At 32.3% G+C, this 16,862-nt stretch overlaps 1 protein-coding gene across 1 annotated transcript; it reads right to left on the bottom strand.

Annotated features, from left to right (window-relative positions):
• Nucleotides 1-1,649: 1,649 nt before the first annotated feature.
• On the bottom strand, nucleotides 1,650-5,605 carry LOC112527990. The gene is made up of 6 exons (XM_025138869.1): nucleotides 4,440-5,605; nucleotides 3,171-3,226; nucleotides 2,852-3,079; nucleotides 2,401-2,695; nucleotides 2,125-2,321; nucleotides 1,650-2,008 (listed from the first exon to the last, which is right to left on the bottom strand). The coding sequence occupies exons 1-6, from the start codon at nucleotides 5,562-5,564 to the stop codon at nucleotides 1,855-1,857; spliced, it is 2,055 nt and encodes a 684-aa protein (XP_024994637.1). The 5' UTR covers nucleotides 5,565-5,605; the 3' UTR covers nucleotides 1,650-1,854.
• Between the last annotated feature and the right edge of the window lie 11,257 nt (nucleotides 5,606-16,862).

The raw sequence follows: 16,862 nt of genomic DNA, 5'->3' as shown, positions 1-16,862 counted from the left end.
CCTAATTCAACCTGATATGTTTATATATTATGGGTTTAATATAATTGTTAAATCTTTTATTAATTTATGTACATTAGATATTAGACAAATCTGTAATTAGTTGTATTCAAAATTATATTATAATTTCAGCCATAATTTTACTTTTTTATTTGCATTGGCTTTCAAGTTTTTTTAGTTTGTTAGTTTTTTTTCTTCTATATTCTCATTTTGATTTTTTATTAACCTGGATATCCAATCCGCTATGCGAGCCAACTAATCCCATGGCAACCACCTGCTTTGCAGATAGTCCGAAGTCACGGCATTTGAACCTACATGGTCACAAGAGGATTTTTATTTCTCATTGGATTTGAACTTGGGACCTTCTGGTACTTTTGACCTTTGTAGTCAATCTCAAACCAATCAGTCACCACTTGTGGTTCCATTTTGATTTTTCTTCTAGCTAACACAAAAGTTTAGCTAGATTGTAAAATAATTTACCAAAATTTCAACCCGACCAAACAATCCAACCCGCACGATTTGGGTTCGATTAAGTTATAGTTTTATGTAGATTTGGTTGAGTTAAGATTTTTCAAATTATAAACATTGTTTTGAGTTATTTTAATATCTTCAATCTGGCTAACACAACCCATATGCAGCCCTTATGACAAATTTATCTCCCTATAATTTTATGATAAAATTATTCTTTTTATTAAGGGAAAAGTTCAAACAAAAAAAACAACAAACTACCCCATTTTGAATGATTAAGTCATTAAAATATTTTATTAAATGAAAAAAACCATTAAGTCTTCTCAATTTGAATGATTAAGTCCATAAACTATTTTTTTGAATGAAAAAACCATTAAACGTTATATTTTTGAATGAAAAAATAATTAAACTTTCTCATTTTGATTGATTAAGTCACTGAATAATTTTTCAATAAATAAACCATTGCACTTTTAAAAATTAGTTACCTACATCTTTTTAACAAAAAAAAAGTTACTTTAACCGACTAATAAGTTTATTTATTTAAAAAAAATTAAAGTCTTAATTAATCAAAATATAAAAGTTGAATGTTTTTATTCATAAAAATAGTTCAGAGATTAAATATTCAAAATAATAAAGCTTAATGATTTTTTCATTTAAAAAATAGTTTAGAGACTAAACCATTCAAAATAAAAAAATTATTATATATTTTGGACTTTTTCTTTTTATTATTTAAAAGGTATGATAATTACATATTTTTAAAATTATATCTTTTTTATCGTGAATATTTATTTTTTTATATTGTTATATAAAAAATCATTGGAAAAAATAAATGTATTTAAAAAATTTATATTAAAAAGTGAAGATTTTATTTTTAATGTAGCTTTTTAGGGTTTTTTCTTTTTTTTCCTTTTTTTAAATAGGACAAATTGCATGAAAAAATAACGTACTTTCAAAACTTTTATTTTGATATTTAAGATGTAAAGTTTTAAATACTTAAGCACTTGGATAACCGATTGAAGCATTAAACGGTTACCATGTTGATGTGACGAGTGATGTTGTATCCGGTTAATGTTTCAATAAATAATACTGAGTTGGATATCACATCAATATGATAATCGATTAATGATTCAACCGGTTACTTAGAATTAAAATTGATACCACAATCCACATGAAGCATAAGATTCTAAAAACAAATACCATCACTCCATTCCAATCCTTTTGAAATGGGTTCTTTAATCAAACAAAAATACACTTAAAAACCATTCAATAAACACATCTGTTTTTTAGATCATCGTCTAAAATCTATTTTAAAACCAAATATTGCTTCTTTTTTCTGTAGAGAATGGGACTTCAATTGATTTATGGTCCTATTTACACACCCAGCACCGATCAGCAATTCAGGGACCAGTCGTAGTTCTGGTAAACGATATGCACAGCACCCCCATCACCTAAAAGGTGCGACAACAACCCCGCTTTCGTTGCATCCAAGTACCCGATGATCCACTTTAAGATCTCCTTTTCCTGCCCGAAATCCACACTAAACCTGAGAACCAACAAACACAATCTTAGTCTGTGACTAGCTTATTGACTAACTTCTAACTTTTCAGCTAAAAGCTAGCTTCTCGGCTAGTTTGCAGGTGGTTGATGCGTTTGGCTTACCACTTGAAGATACGAGTGAGGTGCACTGTCCTCTTAGCGAGATCCACTTGGATCCCGTCGTTCTGTAAAAACTCGCGTGCAGAAAATCTTAGTTCAGATTCGACCGCTTGGGGGGTAAAGAATCTCACCGGCGGGCTTGATTTGGACCCGTTGCAGATACCAAAATGAATCAATGGGTTAACTTGTGGGAAAGCCAGCTGCATAAGGAAACAATGGGTTCATGTATACGGGATCATGGGGAGAACAAGCGTAAAACATGATTTGGTGGAATCATACCTCTAATCGCTTGTCGCCAGAACCAAAAGGTTTTGTGAACGAGTAAGGTGGTCTGCGGTTATTTCTAAGAACACCATTAACGATTGTTGTTAGGGAATACGGGAAGCCTCCAATAACATAGATGAAATCGGAATTGAAGGATCTCCTATCGATTACAGCAGCCCCAGGATGGCCGATGCTGATAACAGCATGAATGACCATGGCATTGTGTAGGTTAAGAAAGAAGGCAAGCCTCTCGGAAACTGATAGTGTCGATATATCCACCCTTTGAAGTTCTTGCGACAGATTTACATATCTATGATCAAAACATGCAACAATAATCAATAAGCATATGCAGAAGATGTTAGTCATTATGATAATACGTGGAAGGAAGGGAGGTTTTAACATATATTAAGGACAAATGGTTCAATCTAGCTGATGTGGGACTCTAACAGTTGTTAGTTAGAAATACCTCCGGAATTCCTCACTGTTGCTGATGCCCAAATAATCAAGATTGCAGCCGTCTTCAGAGGCGTATGATTCAAGCATCGCAGACATAATCTTGGTGAGTTTTAGGCTAATTGTACTAGCAGACTTTGGCTCGAGATCGTTAGTACCTCGGAAGTTGTAGCATCGAGGAATGAAAGGCTCGTGCTCAAGAAACCGATAAAAATGGTTTCCATCCTCGAATTCATTTTCCCTGTTTGCACAAGCAGCATGATTGATCAGAAGCTGCAATGCTAACACCCATAGTTTTCAACATATACGAAATAGAAGAATCATGATGTTACCCGAAAACGTGATGGATAAAATGTCTTCTTGCTAGCTGCTTCCCCATCTCCACAGCCTACATAACACCAACAATCATCAATTCATTATGAAACAATATAAGATCAACTGTAATCTGTATATATCCGTGTTTCTATAAAAAGCTGTTCAAAAGGATCCCCGTATCTTAACACAACCAAATACTGGTCTAGAGGGAGGTTCCGTTTAGAAACCTCATTTTCATTGAGAACCGATAACCACAAGATCATGTCACGTGTCCATATTCATCATGCTCTTAGATGGTTTCCGAATTCTCAACGAAAATGAGGTTTCACATAATATATATATATATATATATATATATATATATATATATATATTAAATGATGATTTTTACCATTTTGAAAGAGGTACAAGATCCAGCAGAGCATGCAAGGAATTCATGATTCATGTTGGCTCTAAAGAATCAATTGGGCAGTGAACCATGTGTCATTAATGATGACTTTAATGTCCTTTAAACAAACTCTAATCATTTACCCTAGCCCTAGGTATATAAGATTCTCTTATTTAACCACAAGGGTGTACTTTATCGGTTTGAACTTGCCTTCAAAGGTCAAAAGTACCAGGAGGTCTCAGATTCAAATCCAAGAAGGAATAAAAATCCACGTGTGGCCACGAATGTTAAAATGCGATGACTCCGGACTATCTATAAAGCAGGTGATCGCTCTGGAATTAGTCGGCTCGCATAACGGGTTAGATATTCAGGTTAATAAAAAAGATTCTCTTATTTCAATACATCTTACAACTCTTTATGCATCATATACAAATTATTAGTTCCATTTGGACAAATCCATCCATCAATAATGCCAACTCTTTTTCTAAATTACGTTTTATAAGAAAATTGATCAATTATTTGTCTTCAATTAAAATTAATCCAAAAATAAAAATGCGATATTGCCCTTCTAACCATTAAACCATAATTTTCATTCTAACCGTAACCCAACTCTATTTAAGTAGTTAGGTCAACGCTATCTTAGGATACTTTGTATCTTAAAGTTTAACGACAAATGGATAGCAATCATCACCTACTTCGCCGTTACTCAAACAAATGGTATATTCCTAACGAGAAATTTTATTAAAAAATAGTAATTAATATATTATTATTTCAAACTGTTCGTGATCATCGATATGCAAACAAATTAACGATGACGAGGAAAGAAACAGAAGAAGCATGATAGGCTGCGATGCACGGAATCAATAATAGAAAGCAAAAGTCAAAGAAAACACGATACCTTCTTCCTCCCGCAGTCAAACTGCTGAATCAAAACCTCCACCATCTCCGACGAGGAGAAGCAGTTCTTTACGATCTTCATCTTCATCAAACGGTCTTGAATCGGCAACTTCTGCCGTAGTACTCTAACAGCCGCAACCATCTCGTCCATCTTTTCATCCTCCGGATCGTCAAATCCGTACACCGGTGGCGCAGGAGCGTCGTCGGGGCACTTGCGGCAAAGCAACTCCTTCATCCTCTCATCCAATAATCCACAATTTCTCAGCGAATTTAACGCCACCAGTCCGCCGAAGAGTTTCTCGTTGAAAAAGATCTGAGGCACGGCGTTGCTTCCAGTCCGTTCGATCAACTCCTTCTCTCTGGTTGGGTACACGTCGATGTTGATCTCCACGTAGCGTAATTTCCGGTCCCTGAAAAACGACCGAACGGCCGTCGAGTCTCTGCAGTTTGATCGGGAAAAGAAGGTGATTCGTCCTTTGAACTGCTCACTTTCGTCCTTTTCGTTCTTAAGCTTTACTGTCACTTTGAGTCCCGATAAATTGAACTCTGTTACGTTTGAACTTTTCTGTTTTTCGGAAACGACGTCGTCGTTGTCCGTCAATAACGATAATCTCCTCGTGAACGCCGCCGATAAGCTATTACTCTTCTCGCGAAAGAATTTCCCAATCGCTGGTATGTGTACGGCATCGGAGACACTTTCCGGCGTGGAGTTCGATCGTTTGATTGAAGGAGTCATCTCCGTTTTCTCCGCCTCCTCCGTGTTAGGAATGAGGACTCCCGGTGGTGCTTCCGGCCTTGGGAGCTGCGGATGTGGCGGAAATACCATAGTCTGTTCAACATCTCCGCCATTCCCGTTGTTCCTTAAACCCTCGCCGTCGTCTAACGCTTCTTCCTTCTCCTCTTCTTCTACATGGATCTCTCTCTTCTCAATCTCATCTGAACCACCATCTCTGTTATCACAATCACCCACAGAAGAATCTTTCAAATCAGCCTGCTCTGTATTTTGATCTCCGCAATCACCGCCGTTTGTTACCTTGTCGTTTTTTTCACCATCCGGCGATTGAGGATTGAGGTGGATATCAACGGCGGTTGCTATTTGCACTCCTCCTCCGTCAGGTAACCCCATCTCTATTAATTTCCAAACGACTGAAACGGGGAGATGGAAATGAGAAATTGAGAGGGGTGGTGATATCGGAGGAGGAAATATATGAAGGAGGGGGGAGGGGGGAGGGGGTCAAGGGGAGCTTGGTCAGCGGGGGAAGGTGGAAACGGACAAACGTGACCGGCGGGGTCCGGCGACGGTACTTAGATTAGATTAGATACTAGGTGGCAGACGATGAGTAATTAATACTACCATCAGGACCATATTTTTGGTGGTTTTAATTTCCATAAAATGCCCCCAAAATCTTTTATTTATATAAATAAATATTTAATATAATCATCATAATACGATTCTTTCAAAAATATATATAGAAGGGATATAATATTATTTTTTTAAATTTATTTTCTCTTGTGAGTTATTTATGTCGAAGAAATATTAAGAAGTAGGTATAGAAAAACAAAATTAACTTTTTTTTAGGAGTGTGTAGAAAATCAATCGTTCCAAATGGAATCGACTGATCCAATTAGAACCGATCGATCATAATTGGATATCTAATTGTAATTGAATCGGATCGGATTAAAATTTTCAACATCTAATTTTGAACGGTTTGTTTTCGGATGGCAGTTCACAACCGATCAACATCAAATTAATTTATTTTCAAATTGCTTAAATTAGAATTTGTTTTATGTGAGACTTTGAATTTTTAACTTCCTTGTGTTGGCTTTAACACATATTAAGAGTGATTAATCAATTTGTATCATTGTTAGAGAATTAGATTGAATTAACACAGTAGATGGATCCAATCCCCATGGAGCATCCAATGAATGGAACCGAACCGACCCGGCCCAATCATCTATTGGACTGAATTTGATCGGTTATCCAATGTAACTGGATCGAATCAGTTAACAAAATCCAACATCCAATAGATGATAGAATAGGTTTGGTTCCCCTCACATCTAATAGATGTCAACCGACGAACAGTCCTACCTTTTTCTTCGATTAACAATAACAAAATAAAAGGATCGATGAAATATATTTAAAACGGATAACGAAGTGAAGGTTCTATCACTGCTTTTAAAACCGTACGAATTCATAAAACGAAACCAAAAGAACTCAAAATGTATTTGTTCGAGTCACATACGTGTTATTGCTGTCGAAATATATGGTTTATCAATATTTATCAAAGGGAAAATTGCACCAAAATGGAACCAACTTTCACCTGATTCCTATTTTGGGGAACCAACTTTCAAAATCGTCATTTTGGGGAACCAACTTTCACCTGATTCCTATTTTGGGGAACCAACTTTCAAAATCGTCATTTTGGGGAACCAACTTGCACCTAATTTTTATTTTGGGGAACCAACTTGAAAAATAATTATAGAAAAATGGGAAAATTACACCAAAATGGAACCAACTTTCACCTGATTCCTATTTTGGGGAACCAACTTTTAAAATCGTCATTTAGGGGTCTCTATCGAAMTTTTTGTTTATTTAAGGGTCTGATTGATCTATTGAACATGTAACAGATAATTTAAGGGTCTCTATCAAACTTTTGGTTGGATTTGCCAAATTTGATTTAAACTTTAATATTGACACAAATTGGTTATATATAAAAATCTTGAATGTGATATTTAATATTTATTTTTTATTGCATCAATTAATTTTTTCTATTAAATTGATTTTTTATTGCATTAGTAAAAAACAATTTTTATCGTGGTAATTTGGATTTTTTTCGAAAAATCTTCAATTTGATATATGAATTTAAAAAAACGAGATTTGAAATGAAAAATAGATTTTATTGCATTAATTTTTGAAAAGAAATGAATTTTAGTTATTTTTCTATAATTATTTTGCAAGTTGGTTTCCCAAAATAGGAATCAAATGCAAGTTGGTTCCCCAAAATGACGATTTTGAAAGTTGGTTCCCCAAAATAGGAATCAGGTCCAAGTTGGTTCCCCAAAATGACGATTTTGAAAGTTGGTTCCCCAAAATAGGAATCAGGTCCAAGTTGGTTCCACAAAATGACGATTTTGAAAGTTGGTTCCCCAAAATAGCAGGTGAAAGTTGGTTCCCCAAAATAAAAATCAAGTGAAACTGGTTCCCTAAAATGACGATTTTGAAAGTTGGTTCCCCAAAATAAAAATCAGGTGAAAGTTGGTTTCATTTTGGTGCAATTTTTCTTTTACCAAAAAAATATTTAAAAAATAAAAAGAAATATATAGATTGTTTGACCAATTAAAAATGCTTGATTTTTTCTTAAAGTTGACTTTGGTCTTTAATCATGGTTTATACATGGCAAATGGTTGGTAGGAAACCATGTTCGTCTACGGGGTCATGACCAAACATTTCGATCAAAAAGAAATTATGGGTTGTTTACTAAACGCTTACCTGATAAATGTTTATTGGGTAATTTTTTTTATCAGATGAACATGACAAATGTCAAAAATCTTATCAGGTAAGAATAATGATAAAGATAAAGTCTTACTCAGTAAGTGAGAGTGACGACTCTTACCCGGGTAAGCGCTGATCAGACAAATTATTGCATACGATACAATTTTGATGTACTACAATCTTACCTGGTAAAATAATTTACAGTGTTGAAACGTTTATCGGATAAGCATTTAGATAGACAATCTCTTACTGTTAATTTTATGTTTTTGAGTTATTTTTAGGAAGTAAAGAAGGAAACATAAAGAAAATAATGATGACTTTCCTTCCAAAAATAATAACAATTGGAAATATTTAAACCAATCAGTTACAATTTATCGAATTTTTTTTATAATGGCAAGGAAGAAAAATGAAAAAAAAAACTTCTAAAGGAAAATAATAACAATTGAATACATTTATACTGATCAATTACAATCTGTCAAGTTTTTTTTTTATGATGGAAACAAAATCAAATAAAAATAATGCTGATTTTCCTTTCAAAGCAAAGCATTTCTGGTAAAAAAAACTGAAAATATTTATAGCTGTCATTTACAATCTTATATAAAATAAATAAACATATATTTGTAAAAATTACATATTTCATTTTATTTACCTTTTACTAAGAGAATATAAAAAAAAAATCACTTTCCTTTAATTCATTTTTCCCTTCCTTCTCAATAACATAAATAAGGAAAAATAATAATAATAATAGAAATAGCCATTTTTAAGCTTTAAATTTATCTTTTAGGGGTTGTTTGTTTACCTTTTAATGGTGCTATTAAAATACAGCATCTGAATCTTTAAGAGGCGAACCTTGTTTGGAAAAAAAAAGTTTGTATTTTAATGATTCTAAAACTCTCTGAATGATTTTGTATCATAGGTCTCCCTTAACCATCCAACGTCATAATTTTATTGTAAACAATTACCAGACAATTATATTTCATTTTGCACTATGTTATAAGAGTCTTCTAATCATTGCGACCACTTAATCATTCTGCACCAAACCATTCAGCAACTGTCAAACAGTCCCTTAGTTATTCTCTTCCCAAATAAATTAGATAAAGATCGGCAATTCTGTCACTTACGAAAGTGTTGAGACTAATTTACAAATCTGGTCCCTTCATTTACAGACCTGGTTCATATATTATTTTTTTTTGCAATTTAATCCCTCTGCAAGTTGAAAAATGATTTTGGAATTAAAAGATATTATGTTTTATAATTTTTTTATATATATATTTTACAAATACAAAACAAAACCTGGGTTCCATCCCATATCCTCGATTAACCTCAGTTGTTGGGTGAACGAAAAAATAATTCTTTATATTAGTTTTTTAAGAGACTTAAAAGTTACACGTGCAATACAACGAGATACATATCGATGTTAATGTTTCATTTTATTCTATCTCTATCGATGTCATAATACAATTTTATGTGGTTTTAAGAAAGCGATAATGTTTTTATTTTTGAACAAAATATAAATTTGAAGATATCATAAAATTTTGAAGAAAAAAAATAACATAATATAATTTTTGGTTTAATAATATAATTTTTTAAGTTTAATAACGAAGCAATTTATTTTTCATATAATATTATAATTTTTTTATAAAGATAATAAACTAAGTATTTTGTTATAACTCAAAGATCATCCTAATTATATTATATATTTTTTATAATTAAAATGATATATTTATCATGTATTTAATTATGTTTATCTACAGTTAGTTACACGAATTCAAACATAAAATTTTAACAAGTTGTAGTTACACACAATCTATTTGTAATATTCAATTTTTATGTATCAATAAACAATATTTCATGCTTCCTTAAAAATCTTTCAAATTGGAAGTCACATTGCATCTCCATAGGCGGAAGATTTACTCTGATCCAGTCGGTGTTATCTTCCCTTCCGATGTTCTACTTTTCTCTTTTCAAAGCGCCCAACTCAGTTTAAAAAACTTTGGAATCTATAAGGAGAACATTTTTTTGGGGATTTAAGGAGGATGAAAAAAAATTACATTGGGTTGCTTGGGAGAAAATTTTGAGCTTCTAAGTCAAATGGTGGTTTGGGTATCGTTAGTTTAAAAGCTAAAAATGACGTTTTGTTAGCAAAATGGGTCTGGAGGTTCATGTCTAGTTCTAATGCGATATGGAAGGATGTCATTTCTGAATTTTATGGTGAGGATGGTGATCTTTTTTCAAATAGGCCTTTGGTTGGAAAAAGCGTACGGGTTTCTATTATCAACACTTGCAAAAATGTGGAGGTTGCAGGTCAGAATGTTATCCAATCGTTTTTTAAAAAGGTTGCTAAAGATTCTTCTTCTCTTTTTTGGAAAGATGCGAGCATCGGTCAAGGCTCAAAGCTGAAAGACCTATTTCCTAGACTTTATGCCATGAAAAGGAATAAAAATGCTTCTTTCAAAGAAAGATGGACTTATATTAATGGTTCTTGGAGTGGTGCTTGGGATTGGAAAAAGCCTTAGAAAGGCAACTCTCTCAAGTGGCTTTCAATACTTCAGGTGAGGATATGTGGTATTGGAATTGGAACAAGAAAAGGATTTTCTCGGTCTACTTCTTGTCCAAATTAATTCAAGGGGCGGTTGATACAAATGTTGGAAGCAATGAACCATGTTTTTGGAGTCCTTTAATTCCAAAGAAGGTAAATATTTTCACTTGGCGTTTCCTTAAAGAGGCTATTCCGGTAAGATTCAATCTTTCAAAAAGAGGAATTCCGTTACAATCTTTGGAGTGCATCCTATGTGGCAAAGGTGTTGAAACAATGGACCATTGTTTCTTTTCTTGTTCGGTGGCAAACATTCTATGGAGGAAAATATGGGCTTGGTGGGATCTTAAAGCCCCGCGTCTATCCTCGGTGTCTGATTTTAAACTGATGGTCAATCAAGTAGGCACCCATCGCAAGGTTGAAGTGACTTTCTTATCAGTTTGCGTTGTGGTACTTTGGCAACTTTGGAAGTGGCGGAATGAAATTTTTCATGCTGAGGATGGTGCGGAAATTAAGAAGAAAGGTCAAGACCCATTCCCGTGTGTTCAAAATTTATTCAAGCTTTGGATGGGGAACAGGAATCGTAAGTTCCATCTTAATTGGGATAGTTGGTCTTCTTCTCCTTACCTTGTTTAGTCTCTTAGCCTGTCTTTGGTTTGGGTTTTGCCTTGGCCTTTGTCTGGGGGTGTTTCGGTTTTGTTTCTTTTTGTTCTCGCGTGTTGTGGTGGATTTTTGTATCTTCTTGTGTCTAGCTTCTTGCTGGATCTGTTGTTTATTATATTGGTTGGCTTGGTGAGAGTGATGGCCATGTCGAAGCTCTCTTCTTTGTCCTTCCTTTTTTGTCTTTCAAAAAATAAAAATAAACAATATTTCATGCATAAAAATGGTTTTTAAGAGTTTTTGTCAAATATTTTATAATAGTATATATGAGTTCCATGTGAGATATGTGGAAGGAAATAAAATTATAATCAAATAAAAAAAATCTTGTGTTTATTTAGAAATATCAAACAATAAATGATTTATCTTACCTTTTTCTTTTTAATTATTTGAACAACTTAACAAGTCGTGTCAGAATCCATTAACTTCACCGATTGAAAAATAATGTCTAATTATCGTGTGGTAAACTACAAGGGTGATGTCTGATTGGTTTGATCTTGACTCTAATGGTTAAAAGTACCAGGAGGTCGCAGGTCCAAATCAAATGAGGAATAAAAATCCCCTTGTGACCACAAATATTCAAATGCGGTGACTCCGGGCTATCTGCAAAGCAGGTAGTCGTCCTAAAATTAATCAGCTCACATAACGAGTTGGATATCCAGGTTAATAAAAAAAATTTATCGTGTGGTAAATTAATTATTGACCCAATCAACCATTTCACAAATTAAGAACTATGAAAAAATTAATTAACATATCTTTTTTAATTTCAATTTAATTTTTACTGCTAATTGAATTAATTTAATTTAAAAAAATATGGATATAAAAATTATAAATAAATAAAATCTCACCATCAACAATAAATTTTAATGTCACGTCCCTTTCATAGATTTTATGTTTGTTACTAAAGTTAGGTGACTATAAAATTTTAAACGTACTCATTAAGTCATGTTTATATAAATCCTTTTTTTATTAAGACGACTGATAAATTCTGCCATTTTATATACTGGTTTTTCTAAAGAAAGAAAGCAGAGGGAAAGGAAAAAACTGTGTTATTAAGTTGTTTTAACGACGGAAAATAAACGACCCTTCTCACAATGAGAATGCGTATAACCTTATTTTGGTCTGGTCTAGTCTGGAAAGACATAATTGACTGTATTGATCTCGTATAGAACTTTTCAACAAGATAGTGCTAATTCAGTTATCTCAAAATGTATATCATAATGTTAAATTTTTTCCCAAAACTTTTATCCCAGATATGGGAGGAAAGGAAATAATTTATAACAAATTAAAAATATTTATAAAATTACATATTTACCCGTTAATTAATTTCAGTGTAGAATAAATAAAAGTATATATTTGTAAAAATGACATCTTTCATTTCTTTTCTCTTTGCTCAAGAATATGGAAATTTATTTCATTTATTTCTTTTTTCTTTTTTTTTCCTTCACTATTAAAAACACAGATAATAATATAATCAATGTTGTCATTTTCAAAATGAAAAAGTTGTTGGAGTTTAATGTAATTCTTTTAAAGGACTTTAAATATTGATTTTCCATTTTTGAGAACTTTTTAAGAATCTGCTGAATATGCACTTTGATACTTTTATAAAGATTTATAAGATGATGTTTAAATCATCTCTAACAGATTCTTTCAAAAAAACTAGAAGGGTATCCGCGCAATGCAGCGAGATACGTCTTGATTTTATTGTTTTGTTTCATATTTTGGGTCTATCGATGTTATAATGCGACTTTATGTGGTTTTGAGAATTTTTTTTTTAATTTTTGAATGAAATGTAAATCTGAAGATATTATAAAATTTTGAAAAAAATAAGCAATATCAATGTCAAATTAACTATTTAAAAGTTTTTGTTTTGTGTAATTTCTTTAATTCAAAATTTTATTATAATTTAATTGAAGTTTAAAGATGAACTAATTTATTTTTGGTTTAATAAAATAATTTATTTAAGATAATAATTAAGTATTCTGTTAGAACTCAATGATTATCTTAATTATGTTTTGGATTTTTTATATTTAAAATGAGATGTTTATTCTCTATTTGATTATGTTTATCCGCAATTAGTTACACGAATTCAAGCATGAAGTTTTAATAAGTCGTACTTATGCATAATTTACTTGTAATCGTGAATTTTAAGTAATATGCATCAATATACAGTACTTCATGCATAAAAAATGATTTTTAAGAGTTTTTGTCAAATGTTTTATAATATAGTATAGATAAACATAGAGTTTTTGTTCTTTATTTTACTTCAACAAATTATCTATAATGTTCTCTAAAACTTGATGTGCAGATAGAAAAATTAATTTTTAATCTGTTCCCACCAATGAAGTTGAATTATTATTATTGTTATTATTTTATATAAATCTTTTTAAAAGTTTATTGGAATGATAAACTTAGGGGGCGTTTGGTTCCATAATGTTTTTTGATGGAATGGAATATGCCAAGGGAATTTGACTTTAAATAAATTAGAATGAAATGTTATCGGGTTTGACCGCATGTTGTTTGAGAAACATTAGAAATGCAATATGTTAGATGAATTGTAATCTGTCTATCTGTTCACATAATATAACTTTGTAATTTGAATGAAATATTGGTAACTGACAAAAATACTCTTTTTTGAAAAAAAAAAATAAACTAAAATCCAACTATTGTGGTCAAACAGGTGGTGGTCGGCGATGGTTCAGACCGACGGATGTCGGCGGTGGTTCAAATCGTTTATGGTCGGTGGTGGTTCAAATTGGTGGTGTTTGCCGGTGGTTCATATCAAGTAATTCAGTTACAAATCCATGAATAATGAAATGTGTGAAATTCAGTTACATTTTATATATAAGTTTTTAACAGTATAACACAAACCGTGATGATCAACTACACCTCTTCCTTTTGCATAAGTTGGAATATATTTATATTCACATCAAAATTAAGCCATTTACACCGGTAACTAATATCAGTGAAGAACACATATAATTTATTTCCATGTTTGGATTGGTGTTTCCGTCTTTAGAAATCTTTCAAGTTTTCAACGAAGAACACGAGTTTTTGAACATTGTTGGAGAGTATAAAAATTGGATAAAGGCCTTAATTATACGTTGTAAATTTCCAAGTTATAAGGTTTACAGATGTCTTGATTGGACATACAACAAACGCCAAAACTTAAACTTGTATAAAATAAGACCACTGAATAATACAGTAACATCGTAAAATGTGATTTTATCAAACTATGGATATCTGAAACGATATAGGTCAATTTGTAACACACGTTCCCAAGAACATGTCATATTTTTGGTATGCTTCTTTTCCACAACTGTATAGTTTAATACCAAAAACTGATAAAAGACAGATAATCACTTTCAAAGTATTGTTTGACTTTAACATATTTGTTTACATCCATCCAACTTTTCTTTAACTTTTATAAGAAAATGTATCTTATAAAACTATTCTTTTTAAGTAAATTACGAACTTGGTCTTTATGGTATGTGGATTGTTATAGATTTGGTCATCATATTTCATTTATTACATAAAATGCCTTATGGTATGCTTTTTCTATTGGATTGGTCCCTGAACTGAACGACCGTCCACCAAGTCTACTAAACTCGATGAAAAATGGTCTTTTTGCCATTTTTCTCTATTTTAACTTTCTGTAGTTTACCTTTTTTAGGAAGGGGCCAAAATGTAAACAATAAAACATGGAGGGTTGTATACTTTAGAACTCGAAGGACCAAAGTTGAACCTCATCTTCTCCAATCTCCAACCTGTCGTTGTCGGTGTGACATCCCCCCACCGTCGTAGAACTCCCCCTTTTCCTATACCACCATCATTAGTTCTAACCATCCCTACCCTCTACCCACAATCTCTCTTTCCCACACTCTTCTCGCACACTTGCAGCGATGACCCTCCCAATACATCCTTGCTCTGGGTCCATCGCCCCACCAGCACCCACGTCTAAATAGAAAAAAAGATGGAGGTGGTTCGGGGCGGGTTCACAGTGCTAGGAAGTGAGGGGAGAGAGGATAGTGGTGTTTTTTTTAAAGTCAACGGAGGAAATGGATGGTCGTTTGGTCTAAGGACCAAATCCAAGAGAAATCTCACACGACAAGGCATTATATGTAATAAAATAAGTACCAAGACCAAATCCATAAAAATCAACATACCATATGGACTAAGTCCGTAATTCACTCTATTCGTTATAAAATCTCCAAGGCTACATATATTATATTTAATCAACGTCATTTAAAAAATCAAAACCTGTTGCTTTCATATTTAATATTACGATAACTACTTATAATATCGTTTTCTAATAAATTTTTAACTTGAGTTCCTTAACATATTTAATTTATTTTATAAATATTATTACTGTAAAATTTGCATCATTGTTCATGGCTGACAACAATATTTAATACTGCTCATCAAATGGAATAATTTATAAGATACTAAGTAAAATATTACGATATCAAATAACTTGGATATTTCGTCCCTGTATTTAAAAAAATTACAAAATGGGCTTGCTTGTTTGCAAAAACCTCGTTAAAAACCCCGTTAAACGAGAGTCATCTTCGTTCTTTTATGATTTGGAAAAAGTCAAAAAAATCAATAAAATGAAGAAAATTCCCTTCATTTAACAGAACTTTTTAACGGCCTTAAAGGGAGATACTAAATTCAGACGTGTTTCCAAACCACAAGGACTATCTTGTAATTTAAAAATTGTAGGAACAGAAGGATGATATTTTGGTAAAACCACAGGGACCAAAGTTGTAGTTTACAGAAATTTTAAATTTCGGGCTTGGTCCATGGTCACTTGAAGTGTATTTTGGGCCGGGTCAAGTCAATACCTACCCGAGATTAAAAATCAAACCAAGCTTTGAATACAAAGTAATGTTTTAATACCAAAAATGCATTCCCATTCATGAAATGTTCATATCATTAACATGAAAATATCAAAATAAATTAACATGTTATATATGTAAATATCTGCTAGACCACCAAAATGGTATCATATGCAACAATTTACCCGGTAAACATTAAACATGGTAAGAGTCATTGTCATCACTTACCGGATAAGACTGTTGGTCCTTGCCTTAACACTTACCGGATATGATTTTTGATCTCTGTTATACTTATCTTGTAAAACAATATGACTTGTTAAACTTTTACCTGTGTAAGCGTAAACGGTCCCTTAATGTTTTATGGAGTATTTTGTAAGATAATAATATTTTTAATTAAAAAATTTAGAAAAATATATTTATGATGTAAATAATATATATTAAAATAATCTATTTATTGAAATAATATTAGTAAATATAGAGAGCGTGTGAAGTGGGTGGGTATTGGTGGCGTAATGCAAGGATGGAAATTGAAGGAGCGTTTTAGAGTCGTGGGAGAGTGGAGCGCAGCGTATTGCCACGTCATCCATGCCACTTGTTTTTTTTTTTTTTCGGAAAAAAGTACAATAAAAACCAATGAATTTTATTGTTTAGAATGATTAAGTCTTTAGACTTTTTTTTGGAACAAATAAGTCATTGGACATTCCAAAACATGTTAAATAAGTCATTGGACATTCCAAAACATGTTAAATAAGTCCTTGGATAATTTTTTTGAACAAATAAGTCCTTGGACATTCCAAAATATGTTAAATAAGTCTTTGGACAATTTTTAGAATAAATAAGTCATTGGACATTCCAAAAAATGTTAAATAACTCCTTGGACAATTTTTGGAACAAATAAGT

The sequence above is a fragment of the Cynara cardunculus genome, assembly GCF_001531365.2.
Source record: "Cynara cardunculus var. scolymus isolate 2C chromosome LG 15, CcrdV1, whole genome shotgun sequence".
NCBI classification, from domain to species: domain Eukaryota; kingdom Viridiplantae; phylum Streptophyta; class Magnoliopsida; order Asterales; family Asteraceae; genus Cynara; species Cynara cardunculus.
This window is presented reverse-complemented; position numbering and strand designations above follow the sequence as displayed.

What these genes read in the sequence shown, in the direction of transcription:
- LOC112527990 (XM_025138869.1), bottom strand. Translation starts at nt 5,564, where the DNA reads ATGGGGTTACCTGACGGAGGAGGAGTGCAAATAGCAACCGCCGTTGAT. An exon ending in TTGACTGCGGGAGGAAGAAG is followed by an intron (nt 3,227 to 4,439) that starts GTATCGTGTTTT and finishes GGTGTTATGTAG; the next exon opens with GCTGTGGAGATGGGGAAGCA. An exon ending in AACAGTGAGGAATTCCGGAG is followed by an intron (nt 2,696 to 2,851) that starts GTATTTCTAACT and finishes TTTTGATCATAG; the next exon opens with ATATGTAAATCTGTCGCAAG.